This window comes from Hippopotamus amphibius, chromosome 2 (assembly GCF_030028045.1).
Source record: "Hippopotamus amphibius kiboko isolate mHipAmp2 chromosome 2, mHipAmp2.hap2, whole genome shotgun sequence".
In the NCBI taxonomy this organism is placed as follows: domain Eukaryota; kingdom Metazoa; phylum Chordata; class Mammalia; order Artiodactyla; family Hippopotamidae; genus Hippopotamus; species Hippopotamus amphibius.
This window is the reverse complement of record NC_080187.1, coordinates 200,523,894-200,540,549: the sequence shown is the minus strand read 5'-3', so window position 1 is coordinate 200,540,549 and position 16,656 is coordinate 200,523,894. Positions and strand designations below refer to the sequence as shown.

The following is a 16,656-nucleotide window of genomic DNA, read 5'->3' as shown; positions in this document are numbered from 1 at the left end:
TAGTTGCTCCGTGGCATGTGGTATCTTCCTGGGGCAGGGCTCGAACCCGTGTCCCCTGCATTGGCAGGCAGATTCTTACCCACTGCGCCACCTAGGAAGTCCAATACTATTAATACTTATAATCTTTAATTCAGCCTACTGAAGCAGGATGCCAGATAGATGAAGACTAACTAGATGTCATTGAAAAGTTCTAATTCATGAAATACAAGTTTTTTTTTTTTCTTATTTGTCATATGAATATGTTTTGGAAATAGATAGTGGTACTAGTTGCACAGCACTGTGAATTTACTAAATGCCATTGAATTGTTTACTTTTATTTATTTGATTTAAAATATTTTTCAGCTTTACTGAAATGTAATCAACATATAACATTGTATAAGTTTAAGGTTATACATGTTGATTTGATACACACATATTGCAAAATGATTACTAGTATTGTGAACTATAGTCAGCATGTTGTACATTAGATCCCCAGAATTTACTCATCTTACAAGTGGAAGTTTGTACCCTTTGACAAACATCTCCCCATTTCCCCCATTTCTCAGGTCCTGGTAACCACCATTTTACTCTCTGTTTCTTTTAGTTTGGCTTTTTTAGATTCCATATATAAATGAGATCACACAGTATTTGTTTTTCTCTGTATAACTTATTTTACTTAGCATAGTGCCTTCTGGATTCATCCCTGATGGCAAGATTTCTTTCCTTCTCATGGCCGAATAATATTCCACTGTACCTATATACCACATCTTCTTTAGTCATTCATCAATAGAGGGACACTTAGGTTGTTTCCATATCATAGCTATTGTGAATAATGTTGCATTGAATATGGGAGTGCAGATTTCTCTTCAAGATCTTGATTTCACTTCCTTTGGTTTTATACCCAGAAAGGGGTTTGCTGAATCACATGGTAATTCTTTTTTTTTTTTTTTAATATTTAGTTTATTTGGCTGCATTGAGTCTTAGTTGCAGTACATGGGATATTTAGTTGCAGCATGTGGGAGCTAGTTCCCTGACCAGGGATCAACCTGGGGCCCCCTTAACCACTGGAGCATGGAGTCTTAACCACTGGACCACCAGGGAAGTCCCTCATATTGTAGTTCTATTTTTTTTTTTTTAATTTTATTTATTTATCTTTTGGCTGCGTTGGGTCTTTGTTGCTGTGTGAGGGCTTTTTCTCTAGTTGTGGTGAGAAGGGACTACTCTTCATTGTGGTGAGTGGGCTTCTCAGTGAGGTGGCTTCTCTTGTTGCGGAGCACAGGCTCTAGGCAAGTGGGCTTCAGTAGTTGTGACTTGTGGGCTCTAGAGCACAGGCTCAGTAGTTGTGGTGCACAGGCTTAGTTGCTCCGCGGTATGTGGGTTCTTCACAGACTAAGGATTGAACCTGTGTCCCCTGCATTGGCAGACGGATTCTTAACCACTGCGCCACCAGGGAAGTCCCGGTAGTCCTATTTTTAATTTTCTGAGGAACGTCCTCGCTGTTTTCTGTAATGGCTGCACCAGTTTACATCCCCACCAGCAATGCACATGGGTTTCCCTTTCTCCATATCCTTTTCAACACATATTTCTTGTCTTTTTGTTGATAACTATTCTAACACTGTGGCACTATTTCATTGTGGTTTTGATTTGCATTTCCCTGAAGATTAGTGGTATTGAGCATCTTTTCATGTACCTATTGGCCATTTGGATGTCCTCTTTGAAAAAATGTCTGTTAGGTTCCTCTGCCCATTTTCAAATTGGACTGTCTGCTTTTTCACCATTGAGTTGTAAGAGTTCCTTATATATTTTAGTTATTAACCCTTTATCAGAGACACAATGTGCAAATATTTTCTCTCATTCTGAAGGTTGCCTTTTCATTTTGCTTATTCTTTCTTCTGCCATGCCAAAGCTTTTTGGTTTTTGTTTTTTGTTTTAATTTATTTTATTTTTGGCTGCATTGGGTCTTTGCTGCTGCATGCGGGCTTTCTCTAGTTGTGGTGAGCAGGAGCTACTCTTTGTTGTGGTGTGCAGGCTTCTCATTGCGGTGGCTTCTCTTGTTGTGGAGCACTGGCTCTAGGCGCTCAGGCTTCAGTAGTTGCAGCATGTGGGCTCAGTAGTTTTGGCGCATGGGCTTAGTTGCTACCAGGCATGTGGAATCTTCCTGGACCAGGGCTCGAACCCACATCCCCTGCATTGGTAGGCGGATTCTTAACCACTGCGCCACCAGGGAAGCCCAAAGCTGTTTAGTTTGATGTAGGCCCACTTATTTATTTTTGCTTTTGTTGCTTTTGGTGTCATGTCCAAAAATAATTGCCAAGACCAACATCAAGCTTTCCCCCTGTTTCCTTCTAGGAGTCTTTTTTTTTTTTTGGCCAAGTTGCACGGCATGTGGGATCTTCCCTGACCAGGGATTGAACCCATGCCCCCTCCAGTGGGTGCATGGAGTCTTAACCACTGGACCACCAGGGAAGGCCTTTTTTTTTTTTTTTTTTAGAAAAAAATTTTTAAAAAAATTATTTATGTCTGCATCCGGTCTTAGTTTCCTCTCTCTAGTTGTGGCACAAGTTTCAGAGTGTGTGGGCTCTGCAGTTTGCAGCTCTCAGGCTCTCTAGTTGAGGCTCCCCACTCAGTAGTCACAGCATGGGGCATGTGGTAGCTTAGTTCCCTGACCAGGGATGGAACCCACATCCCCTGCAGTGGAAGGGGGATTCTTAACCACTGAACCACCAGGGAAGTCTCCTTCTAGGGATCTTATGGTTTCAGGTCTATGTTTAAGTCTTTAATCCATGGAATACGAATTTAAAGAATCAAAGTGAGTTAATAAGAAATCAAATAGAAGCTTCAAAAAGTTGGGGTGAAGGAGATTCCAGAGTTCGGAGATAGAACAGAGAGAGTAGTAAATAGGACCTTTTTGGGGCTAGAGATTCAGTACCCTGTGTTTGAGGCTGCACGCTTTTAGAATGGCTAAGGCCTGCTCTGTGACACAAATCTGTAAGCTGATCATAAAAATATAACTTAGGCTGTGTGTTTCTGGCGCTTGACGGTCTTTACATTGAGCTTCTGATCGTTGGCGGCTGTCTCCGATGTAATTACTGCTTGTGGGGACTTGGCTTTTTTTGGGGGGAGGGAACTTTGCTTTTGTTTACTTAGTATACGTTGTACACCCTGAGAGGCAAAAAAATAAGTAACCAACATCTCCATTCCCTGTGAAGTAAGAAGTGGACAGCTGCCCCTTAACTCTTCCATTTCAGCCCAAGAGACAGTTCTCTGCAGCTCTAACACCCAGCCCAGCGCGGTCCGCAGAGTTGCGCTCCGGCCCGGGGGCGGGACCCCAGGAAACCCCGCCTCCCAAGCCCAATCCCAGCTCTCCGCCGGCGGACAGGAAGCGGCGGCGGGCCTAGCGGCCCGGGAACCAGCCCCAGCGCGCATGCGCGCGCCCCCGGGGCGCCTGGGGGAGGGGGAGGGGCGGGAGGAAGGGGTGCGGCTCCGCCAGCTCGTTGGGCGCCCGCGGGTCACGCGGCCAGGAAGGAGGCGGAGATCCCGGGCTCCGGGGAGGGAGGTAGCGAAGAGGGAAGGAGCGAGGGAAGGCTAGCGGGGAAGGGAGGAAGGAAACGAGCGAGGGGGAGGGAGGTCCCTGTTTTGGAGGTGCTGGGAGCTTTGCCGGCCCCTGAAGTGGGGCGAGAGGGAGGTGCTTCGCCGTTTCTCCTGCCCGGGGAGGGCCCGGCTTCCAGTGGAGGCTCCGGACCAAGCCCCTTCAGCGTCTCCCTCCGGATCGATGTGCCGCTGTTAACCCGTGAGGAGGCGGCGGCGGCGGCGGCAGCGGAAGATGGTGTTGCCGAGAGTGTTCATCCTGCTCCTCTCCTGGGCGGCGGGGCTGGGAGGTGAGGCACGACCCCGAGCGGCGGGGGCGCGGTGAGCGCGGCTGGCCGAGCGGAGCCCAGCCGCGCGGTGCGGCGGGCGCGTCGGTCAGCCTGGCCGGCCGGCGGCGCCACTCGGGCGCGCGGCGCTCCCCGCTCCCTATTGTCCCCCGCGCCCCGACCGCGTTCCCTTCCGTGGCGGGCCGAGGAGGCTCCGAGCCTCCGGCCGGGCCTTCCCCGCCCCTTGCCGCCCCAGCAGCGGGGGAGCCTGGGGCCGCCTGCCGGAGAGGCAAAGTCGAGAGATCCGGGTCTCCGGGCGAGAGCCGCGGACCTCGGACCGGCGGCGCCCGTGGCCCCTCCAGCCTGCTCGCCGGGCGCCGGGGCGGGCGGGCTGCCGCGGGGCTGGCGGTCTTTGCCATCCTGGTCCCGCGCTCGCCCTCTTCACCCTTCCGCCCCCAGCCCCTGCCGGGTGGCGAATTCCGGAGTCAGCTCCGCCGCGGAGGACCGCCGCGCAGGCTTGTTTGAAGTTGCGATTGTATTGTTCTTTACCGGGCGCGGCGACCCGGACAGACCCGGTTCTGCAGATGGGCCGCCCGTGGAGGGTTAACGGCGGTCTCTTGCTGGTCTGAGCCGGGCGGCTGCCGCTCTCCGGAGTGCCCCGCCTCTGTCCAGGTGTTCAGAGAGATAGCGGGAGGGTGTGTTTCTGTGCAGTGAAAACATTTTGTTGCCCAGGGGAAAGGGTTTGGTGGGGAGAAAGATGAGCCGTTTCGGGATGTTCACTGATCTGCGGGCTGGGTTGCGTCTTTCAGAGGGACGGTCCCTCCGTGACCCAACTTGAAGAGTTTTCTTAAACTCTCAGGTGGAGTAAACATACAGTGTAATTAGTGGATTGTCAACACAGTGGCAACCCTCCACCCCCCACGTTGGAGTTAAGTGTGCTGAAAGCACATAATTTCTTGATTACTCCGGTTTTGAAGACGATTTTTATTTCCATTGTATCCCAGGACCAACTGCATCATTTTGTTGTTGTGTAAAGTGCTTTATTTTAGGTTTTTTTAATTCCTCCACAGTGTACTTAAAGACTTTAAAGTATGTGTAAAAGAATTGAATTGAAAAATTTTCCGGAATGCTTTGGATTAGTATAGGCTAATTTGATAATTTAGAAAATATCTGAATATTTCACGTAGTGGATTGTTTTTGTTCTCTTGTCACTTTGACTTATGACTACAGAGCCAAGCATATTTTTGTCATGTCTTATACTTCTTCTGAGGGTGATAATTTGTAGGTAGACTTCTATTGTAGTTTGTAGTGTTCTTTTGCTAGAGAAACAGGAGCTTCTAGTAGGTGTTTAGTTTGAAATATCTGTGCTGGATACCCTATAAGGGCCTTTGTTTTTACGTTTGCATTTATGTTCTAAATGTGGCTTCCAATAAATTTCTGTTTTCACTTTCTGTTAGACACTGATTTCTATGAGATAGTAAAAAGTAAGGCCTCCACGTGAGGCAGTTTAAACTGCTGATGAGTAGTAGTATATAAAATATCCTTTGTTTTTAAAGAGAATAAGAAGTAAGAATGGAAACTGGTGTGTTCTGGTGGTTGAAGAAAAAGTATAAGTTGACAGCATAATCTTTGTGGGCTAAGACCCCTTTTAAACAAAAATTTTCTAAATTCAGAACTCGAGTCATTTATAAAGTATTTCGCATTAAACTGGTTAAAAGGCTACTTGATGTTTGTTTTAAGCAGAACTTTTTAAAAAAGACATTAAGAAATCTTTCATTTTAAAATTAGCATCAAGATTGTAGCTTTTAGGTACATGGAGATATTTGTAATTTAATTGTAATATGTAGTGTTTTAATTACAAATCTGAGCTGTTTATGGTCAAGTTTGTAAGAAGTTTATATGAGGATGATATGGGAATAGAATACCTTCAGATTATTTTATGAGAGAATGAGTATGTTTGTGTAGATTAGGAGAAGCTGTAGTGGAAATATGGACTTAACTTTAAAGTATAGATCATTTTTAGGTATTTAATAATCCTTTTTAGTTGCTTCTCCTATCCAATTTGTCAGTCACCGTTTTGCATTAGTTTTTTCTTGTTCTTAGTGTGTTGGTGGGAAGCTGGAACAGAGAATGTGTTTAGAATCATTAAACTTTCCTAATGCCATCCATTTCTGCATGTCCCAGCCTATGTTGTATTTGTAGGAAGATACTATAAATTTTCTAGAGTTAAGTTTCTGTAAAGACATGTACTCAAATATATACATAAAAATACTTTATTTTATGCAGCCACATTAGAAACTTAATAAAACTATTCTGATTATAGACCAAAGAATTTTTATGTATGTGTGAATTATACGTTTTAACACAAATATGTTGGTAAGTTGATGTTTTTTTCTTTCTCCTCTTTTAGAAAAATTAACTGGTGTGTTTGAGAGGTCCAAAGGTATTTTAGCTGTAGCAGTAAATTCAATCCTGTGTTTTGGTTTAACGAAATCCTACTTTAAATGAACTTTAGAGTATGACATTTTTGGGAGGCGGGGGGGGGGGGGGGGGGGGTTGGGGGGGGGCGGGGGTGGCTTGTGGGGATTTTAGTTCCGGGATAAGCAGGGATTGAACCCAGACCCTCCGCAATGAGAGCAAGGAGTCGTAACCACTGGACTGCCAGGGAATTCCGGGTGTGTTTTTTTTATATTAAAAAATCTGGTGTAAATGCTCTGTTTTGTAGCATGCATTATAAAGAAATGTTTTCTGGAAGTTTGGCTGAAAGTATTAAAGTTTAAACAAACTATTTCACTTCTGCAAGCAAGGGCCTATGAAATTAATAAAAGGGATGGTTTTTTTGTCTTTATCATTAAGGAGCTCTAACTCTTCATCTTTTGAACCTGAGATTGATAATCCAGTTAGCTGTATCATCTTGAGAAGGCCCATTTCAAGCCATCCCTACATGAGCAGTATTTTTCTGTGTGTGTACTGGACCACTCAGAGTAGCATGATTTGAGGGAACTGGGCATGGCAAGCACCTCTGTCTTTTCTGATCTTTTATAACTTGTTTAAGATCTTCAGGGGTGTTTATTTTCTAATATTTTAAAAATTATCTTGCAGACTTGCAGGGTGGAGCAGGGAGAGTAAGGGATATTTCTATGATATCTGCTGTGTATCTGATAATGCGTTAGAAGTTTCACTTTTCAACATGTATGAGAGAGTGTTGATATTTTACATTCGAAGAAATGGTCTTGAAGAGATAATTTTTCTGGCATTGTCCACCTGCTAAGTGGTGAATTAGACATTCAAACCCAAGCCAGTTGGACCTCAGAGACTGGGCTTTTTACCTGTTGCCCCCTCATACTTTTTTTGAAAGCAGTTTTTCATATGTTAGCTGAAAGGTGGCCTCTGAACTGAACCATGTGTTTTGTTTGATTTGCAATGTCTTTAAGTTTCAACTAGTGATCAGCGTTGAAAAATTGGGAAATTTTTCTGTATTTTTGGGGAAGACTTGAAAATCCTGTCACTGCTGGGCAGTATTCATGTTATCTGGAGCAGAGTGGTAGAGAAGTAGCTGCCCTCTTTTAACTGGGCATGGGAGTCAGTGTGGTTTCCTTCACTCCAGCTAGTCACACTTAGCCTGCTGCACTCATTTTTGTTACCTGCCCTGATCCTTATAGGTATGTTCTTTGCATCTCTGCCTCAGTTTCATCTTGCATAGATGACAGCAAGCTTTAAAACAACTTTTTTTTGCACTGCGACCTCTTATCCAACTTTTATTATATTGTTTTTAATTCTTAATTTTTTCTATAGTCCTAAAATTTTGTTAATAAAAACTGTGGCATACACAATACTTTTTATCTAGCATTAGGTTATTAGATTTTTAAAAAAATCCTTGTGTTCATAATAGTAACAATTTGAAGATCTTAAAGAATGATAGTTATATCTCAATGAGCAAATAAGAAATGACTTCTTTTTCTGCTGGGATGAGACTCAGGAAAAAATTAGTTGAGGGTCGTATAGATAACCAAGGCTTTTTTTCTTGTAAGGATGGGTTGTAAACGTAAACTCTGCTTTTGAAATTAAGAAAATGAAATAGAATAATAAATTCAACAATAAGCTCCATTTTTCTGACATTGTTGAGAGATGACAGGTTCGACTATGAGATGATTCCTGTATAACAAGTCTCTGGGACCGGACTTCTAAAAATTTTGCTGTTTTTGATAGAAGTTTTTTCTAAAATGTGTTACAGTTGGGGTGGGGGTGGCGAAGGGGAAGCTGGGACGAAGTCAGAGAGTAGCATAGACGTAGATACTCTACACTCTACCAAATGTAAAATAGATAGCTAGTGGGAAGTTGCTGTATAACAAAGGGAGATCAACTCGATGTTGGGTGATGCCTTAGAGGGCCAGGACAGGGAGGGTGGGAGGGAGTTGCGGGAGGGAGGGGATATGCAGATATATGTATAAATACAGCTGATTCACTTTGGTGTACCTCAAAAGCTGGTACAAGAGTGTAAAGCAATTCTATTCCAGTAAAGAGCTTAAAAAAATAAAATAAAATGTTACAGATTTACTGCATTCCTTTTTAAAAAAATTTTTTTGGCTCTGCTGAGTCTCAGTTGCGGCATGCAGGGTGTTATTAGTTGTGGCATGTGGACTTCTTGGTTGCAGCATGCGAACTCTTAGCTGCAGCATACATGGGGGATCTAGTTCCCTGACCAGGGGTGGAATCCGGGGTCCCTGCTTTGGGAGTGTGGAGTCTTACCCACTGGACCACCAGGGAAGTCCCTACTATGTCCCTTTTAAATGGACTGAATTTAATCTTTTCTTAAGTGATTGAGGTTTAGTATAAGAACAACTTACTATTTTGGGCTAAACTTAGTTTAGCTTTCAAGTTTTTTTTTTTTTTTTTTAATTTTTTTTGGGGGTACACCAGGTTCAATCATCTGTTTTTATACACATATCCCCGTATTCCCTCCCTTCCTTGACTCCCCCACCCTCGAGTCCCCCCCACCCTCCCCGCCCCAGTCCTCCAAGGCATCTTCCATCCTCGAGTTGGACTCCCTTTGTTATACAACAACTTCCCACTGACTATTTTACAGTTGGTAGTATATATATGTCTGTGCTACTCTCTCGCTTCGTCTCAGTTTCCCCTTCACCCCCCGCCCCCTCCCATACCTCGAGTTCTCCAGTCCATTCTCTGTATCTGCATCCTTATTCTTGTCACTGAGTTCATCAGTACCATTTTTAGATTCCGTATATGTGAGTTAGCATGCTTTCAACTTTTATACTAGAAAAAGGGAGTAGTGCTAAGGATAAATGGAAAAACTGGAATAATCCTTCCAGTTAGATTCCTGTGAGGGCAGTAACATTGCTGACTAGCAGTGTGAAGGCTTTGCCTTAGGACTAGCGGAGATAGTCCTGTCCTAGCTAAGTTGCAGGAAACAGCAGTTCTGAGAATAGTTCTCAGGGAGTGTAGACTCCCTTTGATACTGGGGGAGTTCATTCTGAAGCTACTACAGTTCCAACTAAACAATGTGAGAACGTGTACAGTAAGAACATTGCTGTTTAGTCACCAGTGTTTATTGTATGTTTGTGGCTAGTAGGAGTCATGACGGCACAGTCTTGAGTGAGAAGAGAAGAGACAGAAATGCCAAGATACAAAAATAGAGTTCCAAGTATGTATTGTAGCTGCAGTTGAAAGGATTTATTAAGCTGGAGGGACAGCAACTAGTCGGGGAGAGTTGAGACGGAAGAGATGGCTTATAGTGTAGTAAGATGCGTGTAGGCTTACTTGCCTGGAATGGAGAGTCCATGGCTGGAAATAAGGGGAAATGCTAACTGCAATATCATGAATGGGACTCTCATTATTCATATAATAGGCCATAATAATTATAAAGTAGAGTATTGTGGAATTTTGGTTGGTTGAGCAGTTGGAATATGATGTAATAAGGATAAATTAGGTACTTGATGAACTGAGTGATTGAGTCCTGGGTTAGGGTAGTGATTGTAGAAATAAATACGGATACAATAAGAAATCATATGGAAGAAAAACTGGTAAAACTTGGCAGATGTTTAATGTGAAGCTATTGCAATTTATTGAGGGCTCACTCTGTGTTGAATTTGGATTGTAGAGGCTGTTGCATTGGAGAGAGTGTAGTTTTATAAAGCTTTGAGGACCTCAGTCTTTGAAGTTGAAAGTGTCTAAGATCCTAAATCTAAATTGATGGTTATAGGTTGGGATGTGTGTCAAAGTTGAACTTTATCCTACTTACAAGCTAATACTTTTGTTGGGTGTTGGTTAAAACTTTGCACAATCCTTCAATAATCTGTGGTTAATCACTTCAGAAGCATTGTTCCCGATAGTTGGGAGATAGAAGTTTGGTTAATTTGAGGTGGAAGGGAGAAGTTAAAGATACATTGACTGTATTTTTACTTCACAAGTATATATTTACTATCCTTAAGTTGGAATTAGGCTCTTCTGTTCAAGAATATGCTTGATACTATTGATTATATGTGAATTGTGAAATCTGTATTTCAGACAAATTGTGGAAAAGAATGTGATTTCTGCATTTGAAGCAAATGTACATATACGATTTGTGGAGCAGAATTTTCTTTCCGTTTATCTTTGCTTGCATTAATGATTGCAAGGGATATACACATACACATCTTTTTTGAACAACTTTGAATTTTGGATTTAGCTTTCAAAAGAATACAGATAGAATCCTATACTTATGGATTGGGTGGAATATTAATTTGCTTCTTCTTTTCCTAAGAATTAAGTGGGATAAGTTTGTAAAAATGCTGAAGAGATTGTAAACTGCTGTGCAGATATTGTTAAAAATATGTTGTTTCCAGGCCTAATTTCACTTGGAATCTATTAGTTACAAAATATAGATAAATAAATGTAATTTTAGAAGCTGAAATACTAGAACATCATTACCAAACATTAGCAAATAGAATTTGAGAAATCCATGATTCCTTCTCAAACACAATTTAATATTAATCATTCAGTTTTAAAATGCCTGTTATAATGAATTTACATCATAGTATTTATGTGGTTTTGTAGCTTTTAAAAAATTAATGTGTAGTTAAAATGTATACGGAAGCAGACAGTGAAATATTTATCAGTAGTCTAGAGATAGCTTTGGTTGTCACAACTTGAGGGATGCTTACTAGCATCTAGTGGGTAGAGGCAAGAGATGCTGTGAAACATCTTACAATGCGTCGGACAGCCCCCCACAACAAAGAATTATCTGGCCAAAATGTCTGTAGGGCTGAGGTTGAGAAACCCTGCTCTAGCAGAAATTTACTGTTGTTGACGTCTTAATCTTTTTCGTTGTTATTTCTGATATCTTGCTGTCTTAATTGATTACTCAAGTCACATAAGCTTTCCATATTCTTATCCTGTTGAAGCCTTCTTCTTCCAGTGTTCTATGCACTGTAGTTAGGAAATTTTTTTTTCTGGCATTGCCTATTCTTCATCTTAGAGTTTGTATTTGGAAAGAAAATCTGATTCTCTTAATTTATAATAGTGATTGAATGACTGATAGCCCATGAGGATCATCTAAAAACCAAACCAGTTGCTTGTTAACCCAGAAGAGCCATGGATTAGCAGGATTTTAGTTTCTGTGGAAAGATGCTTTGAGGCACTTAACCAGCAGCTTACTCTGCAAATTTCTTTTTGGAATTAGTTCTACTCAGCTTCAACTTTTCACGATTTATTTTCTTCAAAATTTTAACTCGTAAGTCCTCAAAAACCTTCATGTCTTTTTCATAACTCTATCTCTCCTTCCCCTTATTGTCATTGGTAATACCTTTGGCAGAATGGTTTTATTTACACATCAGATTTCCTGGAAGGAGGCAGAGGCAGATGGTTTGGGGTATAATATGGGAGAAGGGTGAGCTAATGAGAGTTTAGGATAAAATCCAAAGTGTGGGGTAAATATATATCAACACTGCAGTGGTGGTTGGAGCCATTTTGTGTGTTTGTATGTGTGTGGTGGCCTGAAAGTCAAAGTCCCTTGTCTGTACTTAGGTTTGCATTTACTTGACATAGTTTAAAGGCATTTCAGATCAGCATAGAAATCTAAATTATGTATATATTCCACTTTTGGATTTTTAAGTTATATTTCATAAATGGTTGAAATTTAATACATTTGGTAGGTTTTAACTATTGATGTTTTATGTCCTTTGTGATTGATTTTAGTTTAAAATTTATAGTTTATGATTTTACTTTGAGCCAACCTAGCTTTACTATTTTTAATTCTTAGACACTAGTTTATGTGAAAAAGTGGGTTTGTTGGAGTATGCTTATAATTGTAGACATACCCTTCTATCTGGAACTTTCACTTGTAACTGTTAGGTGTAGATATTTGTAGCAAATGATTTGACTGGTTTCTAGGGAAGAAATAGATACTGTAGCTTAAGTTTGAAGTCACAGTGTAGAAGTAACTTTTCCAAGACTGCAGTAAAGGCACTTAAGTGTATTGTTGAAATATAGGACATTATAGTTCCTGGACGTCTACCTTTGTCATACAAGAGAACAGCTTTGTTAATGGTATTTAGTGCTTCAAGATCAGAGTGAATACATATCAGATATAAAAGCATTGGTCAACACAGTGTGATGCCTGCGACACAGTCGGATGACTCAAGTTCCTTAGGAAGGAAATACACTTTAAAGTTGCGGAAAAATGCTCTTGGTACCTAATTTTAAAATTACGCAAGTTAAGAATCTGTAGATAACAACTTGATTACAAGTATTTTTCTCATGAATGGAAGTGTGCGAGTCTTAGCTTATTCTTACACATCCTCTCATTTATTGCAATTGAGTTTTGCTGTAAATAGGGAGATGTGTAATGTCAAAAGATTTTTGCACGTTTCCTTCCCCCATTTTTAAGATTGTACTATCAACTTTGATATAAATAGGAAAACAATTAAGTTTATTTCTTATAATATTGCTATCCTGCACAGAGATGATACTCACCATTGGTAAGATATACTGTTTTCCCCCCCGATGTTAATGAGATTTTCATTCTGTGTTTTTTTTGCCCTATTCGTTTTTTTATAAATAAATAAATAAATAAATAAATAAACTTATTTTTGTTGGCTGCATTGGGTCTTCGTTGCTGCATATGGGCTTCCTCTAGTTGTAGTGAGTGGGGGCTCTTCTTCCTTGTGGTGCACGTGCTTCCCACTGCAGAGGCTTCTCTTACTGTGGAGCACGGGCTCTAGGTGCTCGGGCTTCAGTAGCCATGGCACACGGGCTCTAGAGCACAGGCTTAGTAGTTTTGGCGCATGGGCTTAGTTGCTTCGTGGCATGTGGGGTCTTCCCAGAACAGGGCGGATTCTTAACCACTGCGCCATCAGGAAAGTCCCTGCCCTATTGTTATATTTAACTTAGGTTGGAACAGAAGATTGTAGTTTTTGGGCTCAAGAGTTAGGGAGGAAGATTTGTTTGCAAGCATTCCTGTGAAGTAAGGTGCTGCCTACCCATGGAATATGGAAAATAATCATAATGGTTAGCACTTACGGCATACTTATTATATTCCAGGGGTGATTCTTAGGGTTTTTTCTCTTTTTTTTAATAAAGATTAACTCAATGTTCACAACATCTCTACAGGGTTCTTTTATTCTTGTTTTAGAAAAGAGGGAACAGATCAGGGAGGGTAACTTATTCAAGGTCAGAAAGTCCTATAGCTGTTAAATGAGGAAGCCAGGATTTGAATATAGTCAGTCCGGCTCCAGAATTCATACTCTTAAAAACCTTACTGCCTCTAAGAAACACATGCTTTAAAAAGTATAATGAGGTTGTTAGATTCTGCCTTTGTATGAAGATTGGATCATTTTACCCTCAGAACATAATTTAGGCTCTTACAGTATTTGAGCCATTTGACTTTTGGTCAGTCAAGTTCTTTGAAAGGTTTTTTGTTTTTGTTTTTGACATTAGAAGATGTTTACAATTAAGATATAGAAGCACCTTAGAGAACATGTAATGCACAATACTATTTCAATTTTGTCACAGATAAATTTATATATGTTTCATTTTTTAAAAGCTTGAGGACAGATACTAAATCTCTTGATAGTGAGATGTAGGTTATATCTTTTACAAAAGTATCTATTACAAAACTTTTGTGATATGAAAAATAAACAAACCGTTTTTTAAAGTTGGATTACCATTAGTAAATACCAGTATCCTGGTGACTTTGAAAACAATTGCAGGAAATAAAATACTGTTCTCAAATAGTAAACAGGGAGAGAGTTCCTTAAGATCTCCAGTGGCAAGGAGACCAAGTTATGTTTTTTCTGCTTAGAACCTGCTGGCCATTTTTCTGCCATTCTTGTATGTAGGTGAATTTTTTTTTTTTTTTTCGGTATTGTTTTTCTTTTTACTCAGTTTTTTTTTTTGAAAATTAATTATATGTTTTCTCCATTTTATAGGTCTAGTCCGATTATTCATTTATCAGTTTCACACATAGGCATTTGCTTGATATACTGTTAACTTTTTCCTAACTTTTTATCTTAAAAACATATATTTTCTGAAAGGTTTGAAGTATATTTAGTCCAGTTAACATTTATATACCTTTAACCTAAGTTTATTAATGGTTATCCTTTGCCATGTTTGCTTTATCACTTCTAATAAACATTCTTTTTTTGTTTTGAACCCCTAATGTAAGTTGGTACCCTTAAATACTTCACTATCAATCTCATAAGGTTAAGGACACTGTCCTTATATAACCAAGAAGATTTTTTTAAAATTTTTTAAGTGTTCAAATTTCCCGTGGAGCTTGTAGTTACTAGGTACCATGTGAATTAATTATATGCTTTGTGAAGGCCAGATTTCTGGCAACTACAGCTAAGGACTAGAAAGTAAAACAGTGTTGGTATGCTTTTATATATAGGTAAAAAAGAGTAAAAGTAGACGAAGGAGACATTGACAGAATAAGTACACTGCAGGATGGAGCTATTTTATATGTAGGAACAAGAAAATGGCACAATAACATAATAGTCTAGAGGTTACCATGTCATTATGACCTCTTAGGAAAGATTTTAATAACTTGATGAACCTGGCTCAAGAAGATGTTAAAGTAGAGGGGGGAAGATCAGTTATGGTTCAAAAGGAAAGATATTTGGCACATAAACTTTATTTAGAAATTTTCTCAGTGGAACCTGTCATTTTCCTTTGATGTCAGATTACTAACATCTTACTGTACTCTAGTTAAATGTATTTTACTGTCATCACTGTCTAGTAACAGACCTCTGTTTCTCCATTGTTAAGGACTTCACGTGATGAGAACGTCTTCAGTGAGTGTTCTGTTCTTCATGAGAAGGGGGAAAAGCAGTTAAAGATTGCTGTCCATTGAGTCCTTCCTGTTACCTTCCCTGTCGTTCATGTTGCCCTGCTTGGGTAATATATCAAAGTGATAAAAGAAGCTCCAGTTTGGTATTCAGGGACAGCAACAAAGCATTCATTTTTTTTCATTATTCGTTGTTGTTTTGTTTTTTACTTATAGACTTGTAGGCTGTGATTCCTTTTGTACAAATCCATTTCATGTAAATAAAGGATTTAAATTAGAGGAAAAAAATAGTCTATTATAGGCCACAAATCACATGTTTATTAATTAATTAATTTTTAAAAATTATTTATTTATTTATTTGGTTGTGCTGGGTCTTAGTTATGGTTGCCGGCTCCTTAGTTGCAGCACAAGGGCGCCTTAGTTGTGGCATGCATGCAGGATCTAGTTGCCTAACAGGGGATCAAACCCAGGCCCCCTACATTGGGAGTGCTGAGTCTTTTAATCACGGTGCCCTCTCTGCCACCAGAGAAGTCCGCCATGTGTTAATTTAAATGGCAGTAGACCTTTAGAAGGAGTCATTTCTGTGCTGATACTTACTTATTAGTTGTGCTAAATAACCCCCAATATGATGATGACCCCTGTATTTGTATCTCTAGCTCAGGACTCTGCCTTGAGTTTCAGACTCCTGTATCCCAGCTGCATCTCCAGCTAGATGTCTAGTGGGCATCTGAAACTTAACATGTCTGAAACCAAACCTTTTATTCCTCTTACCCCCAGTCTTTTTTCCTGTAGTCTTTCCCATCTCAGTATATGGGAGCTCCATTCTTTTTTTTTTTGGGGGGGTACACCAGGTTCAATCATCTGTTTTTATACACATATCCCCATCTTCCCTCCCTTCCTTGACACCCCCCCCCCTCGAGTCCCCCCCACCCTCCCCGCCCCAGTCCTCAAAGGCATGGGAGCTCCATTCTTAAGTTGCTCATGCAAAAAACTGAGTTATCCATGCAAATCCTGTCATCTCCTCCTTTAAAGTATGTGCACATTGTGGCAACTTCTCATTAGCTCCACTGCTACCGCCCTGATTGATACAAGCAAACATCCATCTCACTTTAATTATTGTAAAACTTGCCAACTCTTCTCCCTGTTCTCTTGTTCTCCCAGTCTCTTCTCAACATAGCAGTCAGTGTCTTCCTGTTCAAAAGCTACATTGGTCAAAACCATCCACTGGTACATTGTATACTTTAAAATGGTTAAAATGGTGAGTTTTATGTTATGAGAATTATACCTCAACAAAAAAGTAACAGCAAAATAAATAAAAAACACCCATTCAGTGACTTACTATTTTAAGTAAAATCCAATGTCTTTATAGTGGCTTCTAAGGCCCTACATCATGTACATGTATGTTTATTCTCCCCACCCAATGCCCCAGTCCTTCCCCATTGTTCATTTCTGTTCCAGCCACACAGAGCTCCTTAGAAAATGCCATGCTTGCTCCTGTCTCAGGGATTTTGCAGTTGCTGGCCCTTTTACATGGAACGATTT

The 16,656-nt window shown here is 40.5% G+C and overlaps 1 protein-coding gene across 1 annotated transcript in view; it reads left to right on the top strand.

Moving 5' to 3' along the window:
* The first annotated feature begins 3,540 nt into the window (after positions 1 to 3,540).
* Positions 3,541 to 16,656, top strand: part of ADAM10 (ADAM metallopeptidase domain 10) — a 135,880-nt gene continuing 122,764 nt past the window's right edge. The window contains exon 1 of the mRNA XM_057722546.1: positions 3,541 to 3,857. Coding sequence (XP_057578529.1) covers positions 3,803 to 3,857 — 55 coding nt within the window. The 5' untranslated portion in view covers positions 3,541 to 3,802. The remainder of the gene's footprint in view (positions 3,858 to 16,656) is intronic.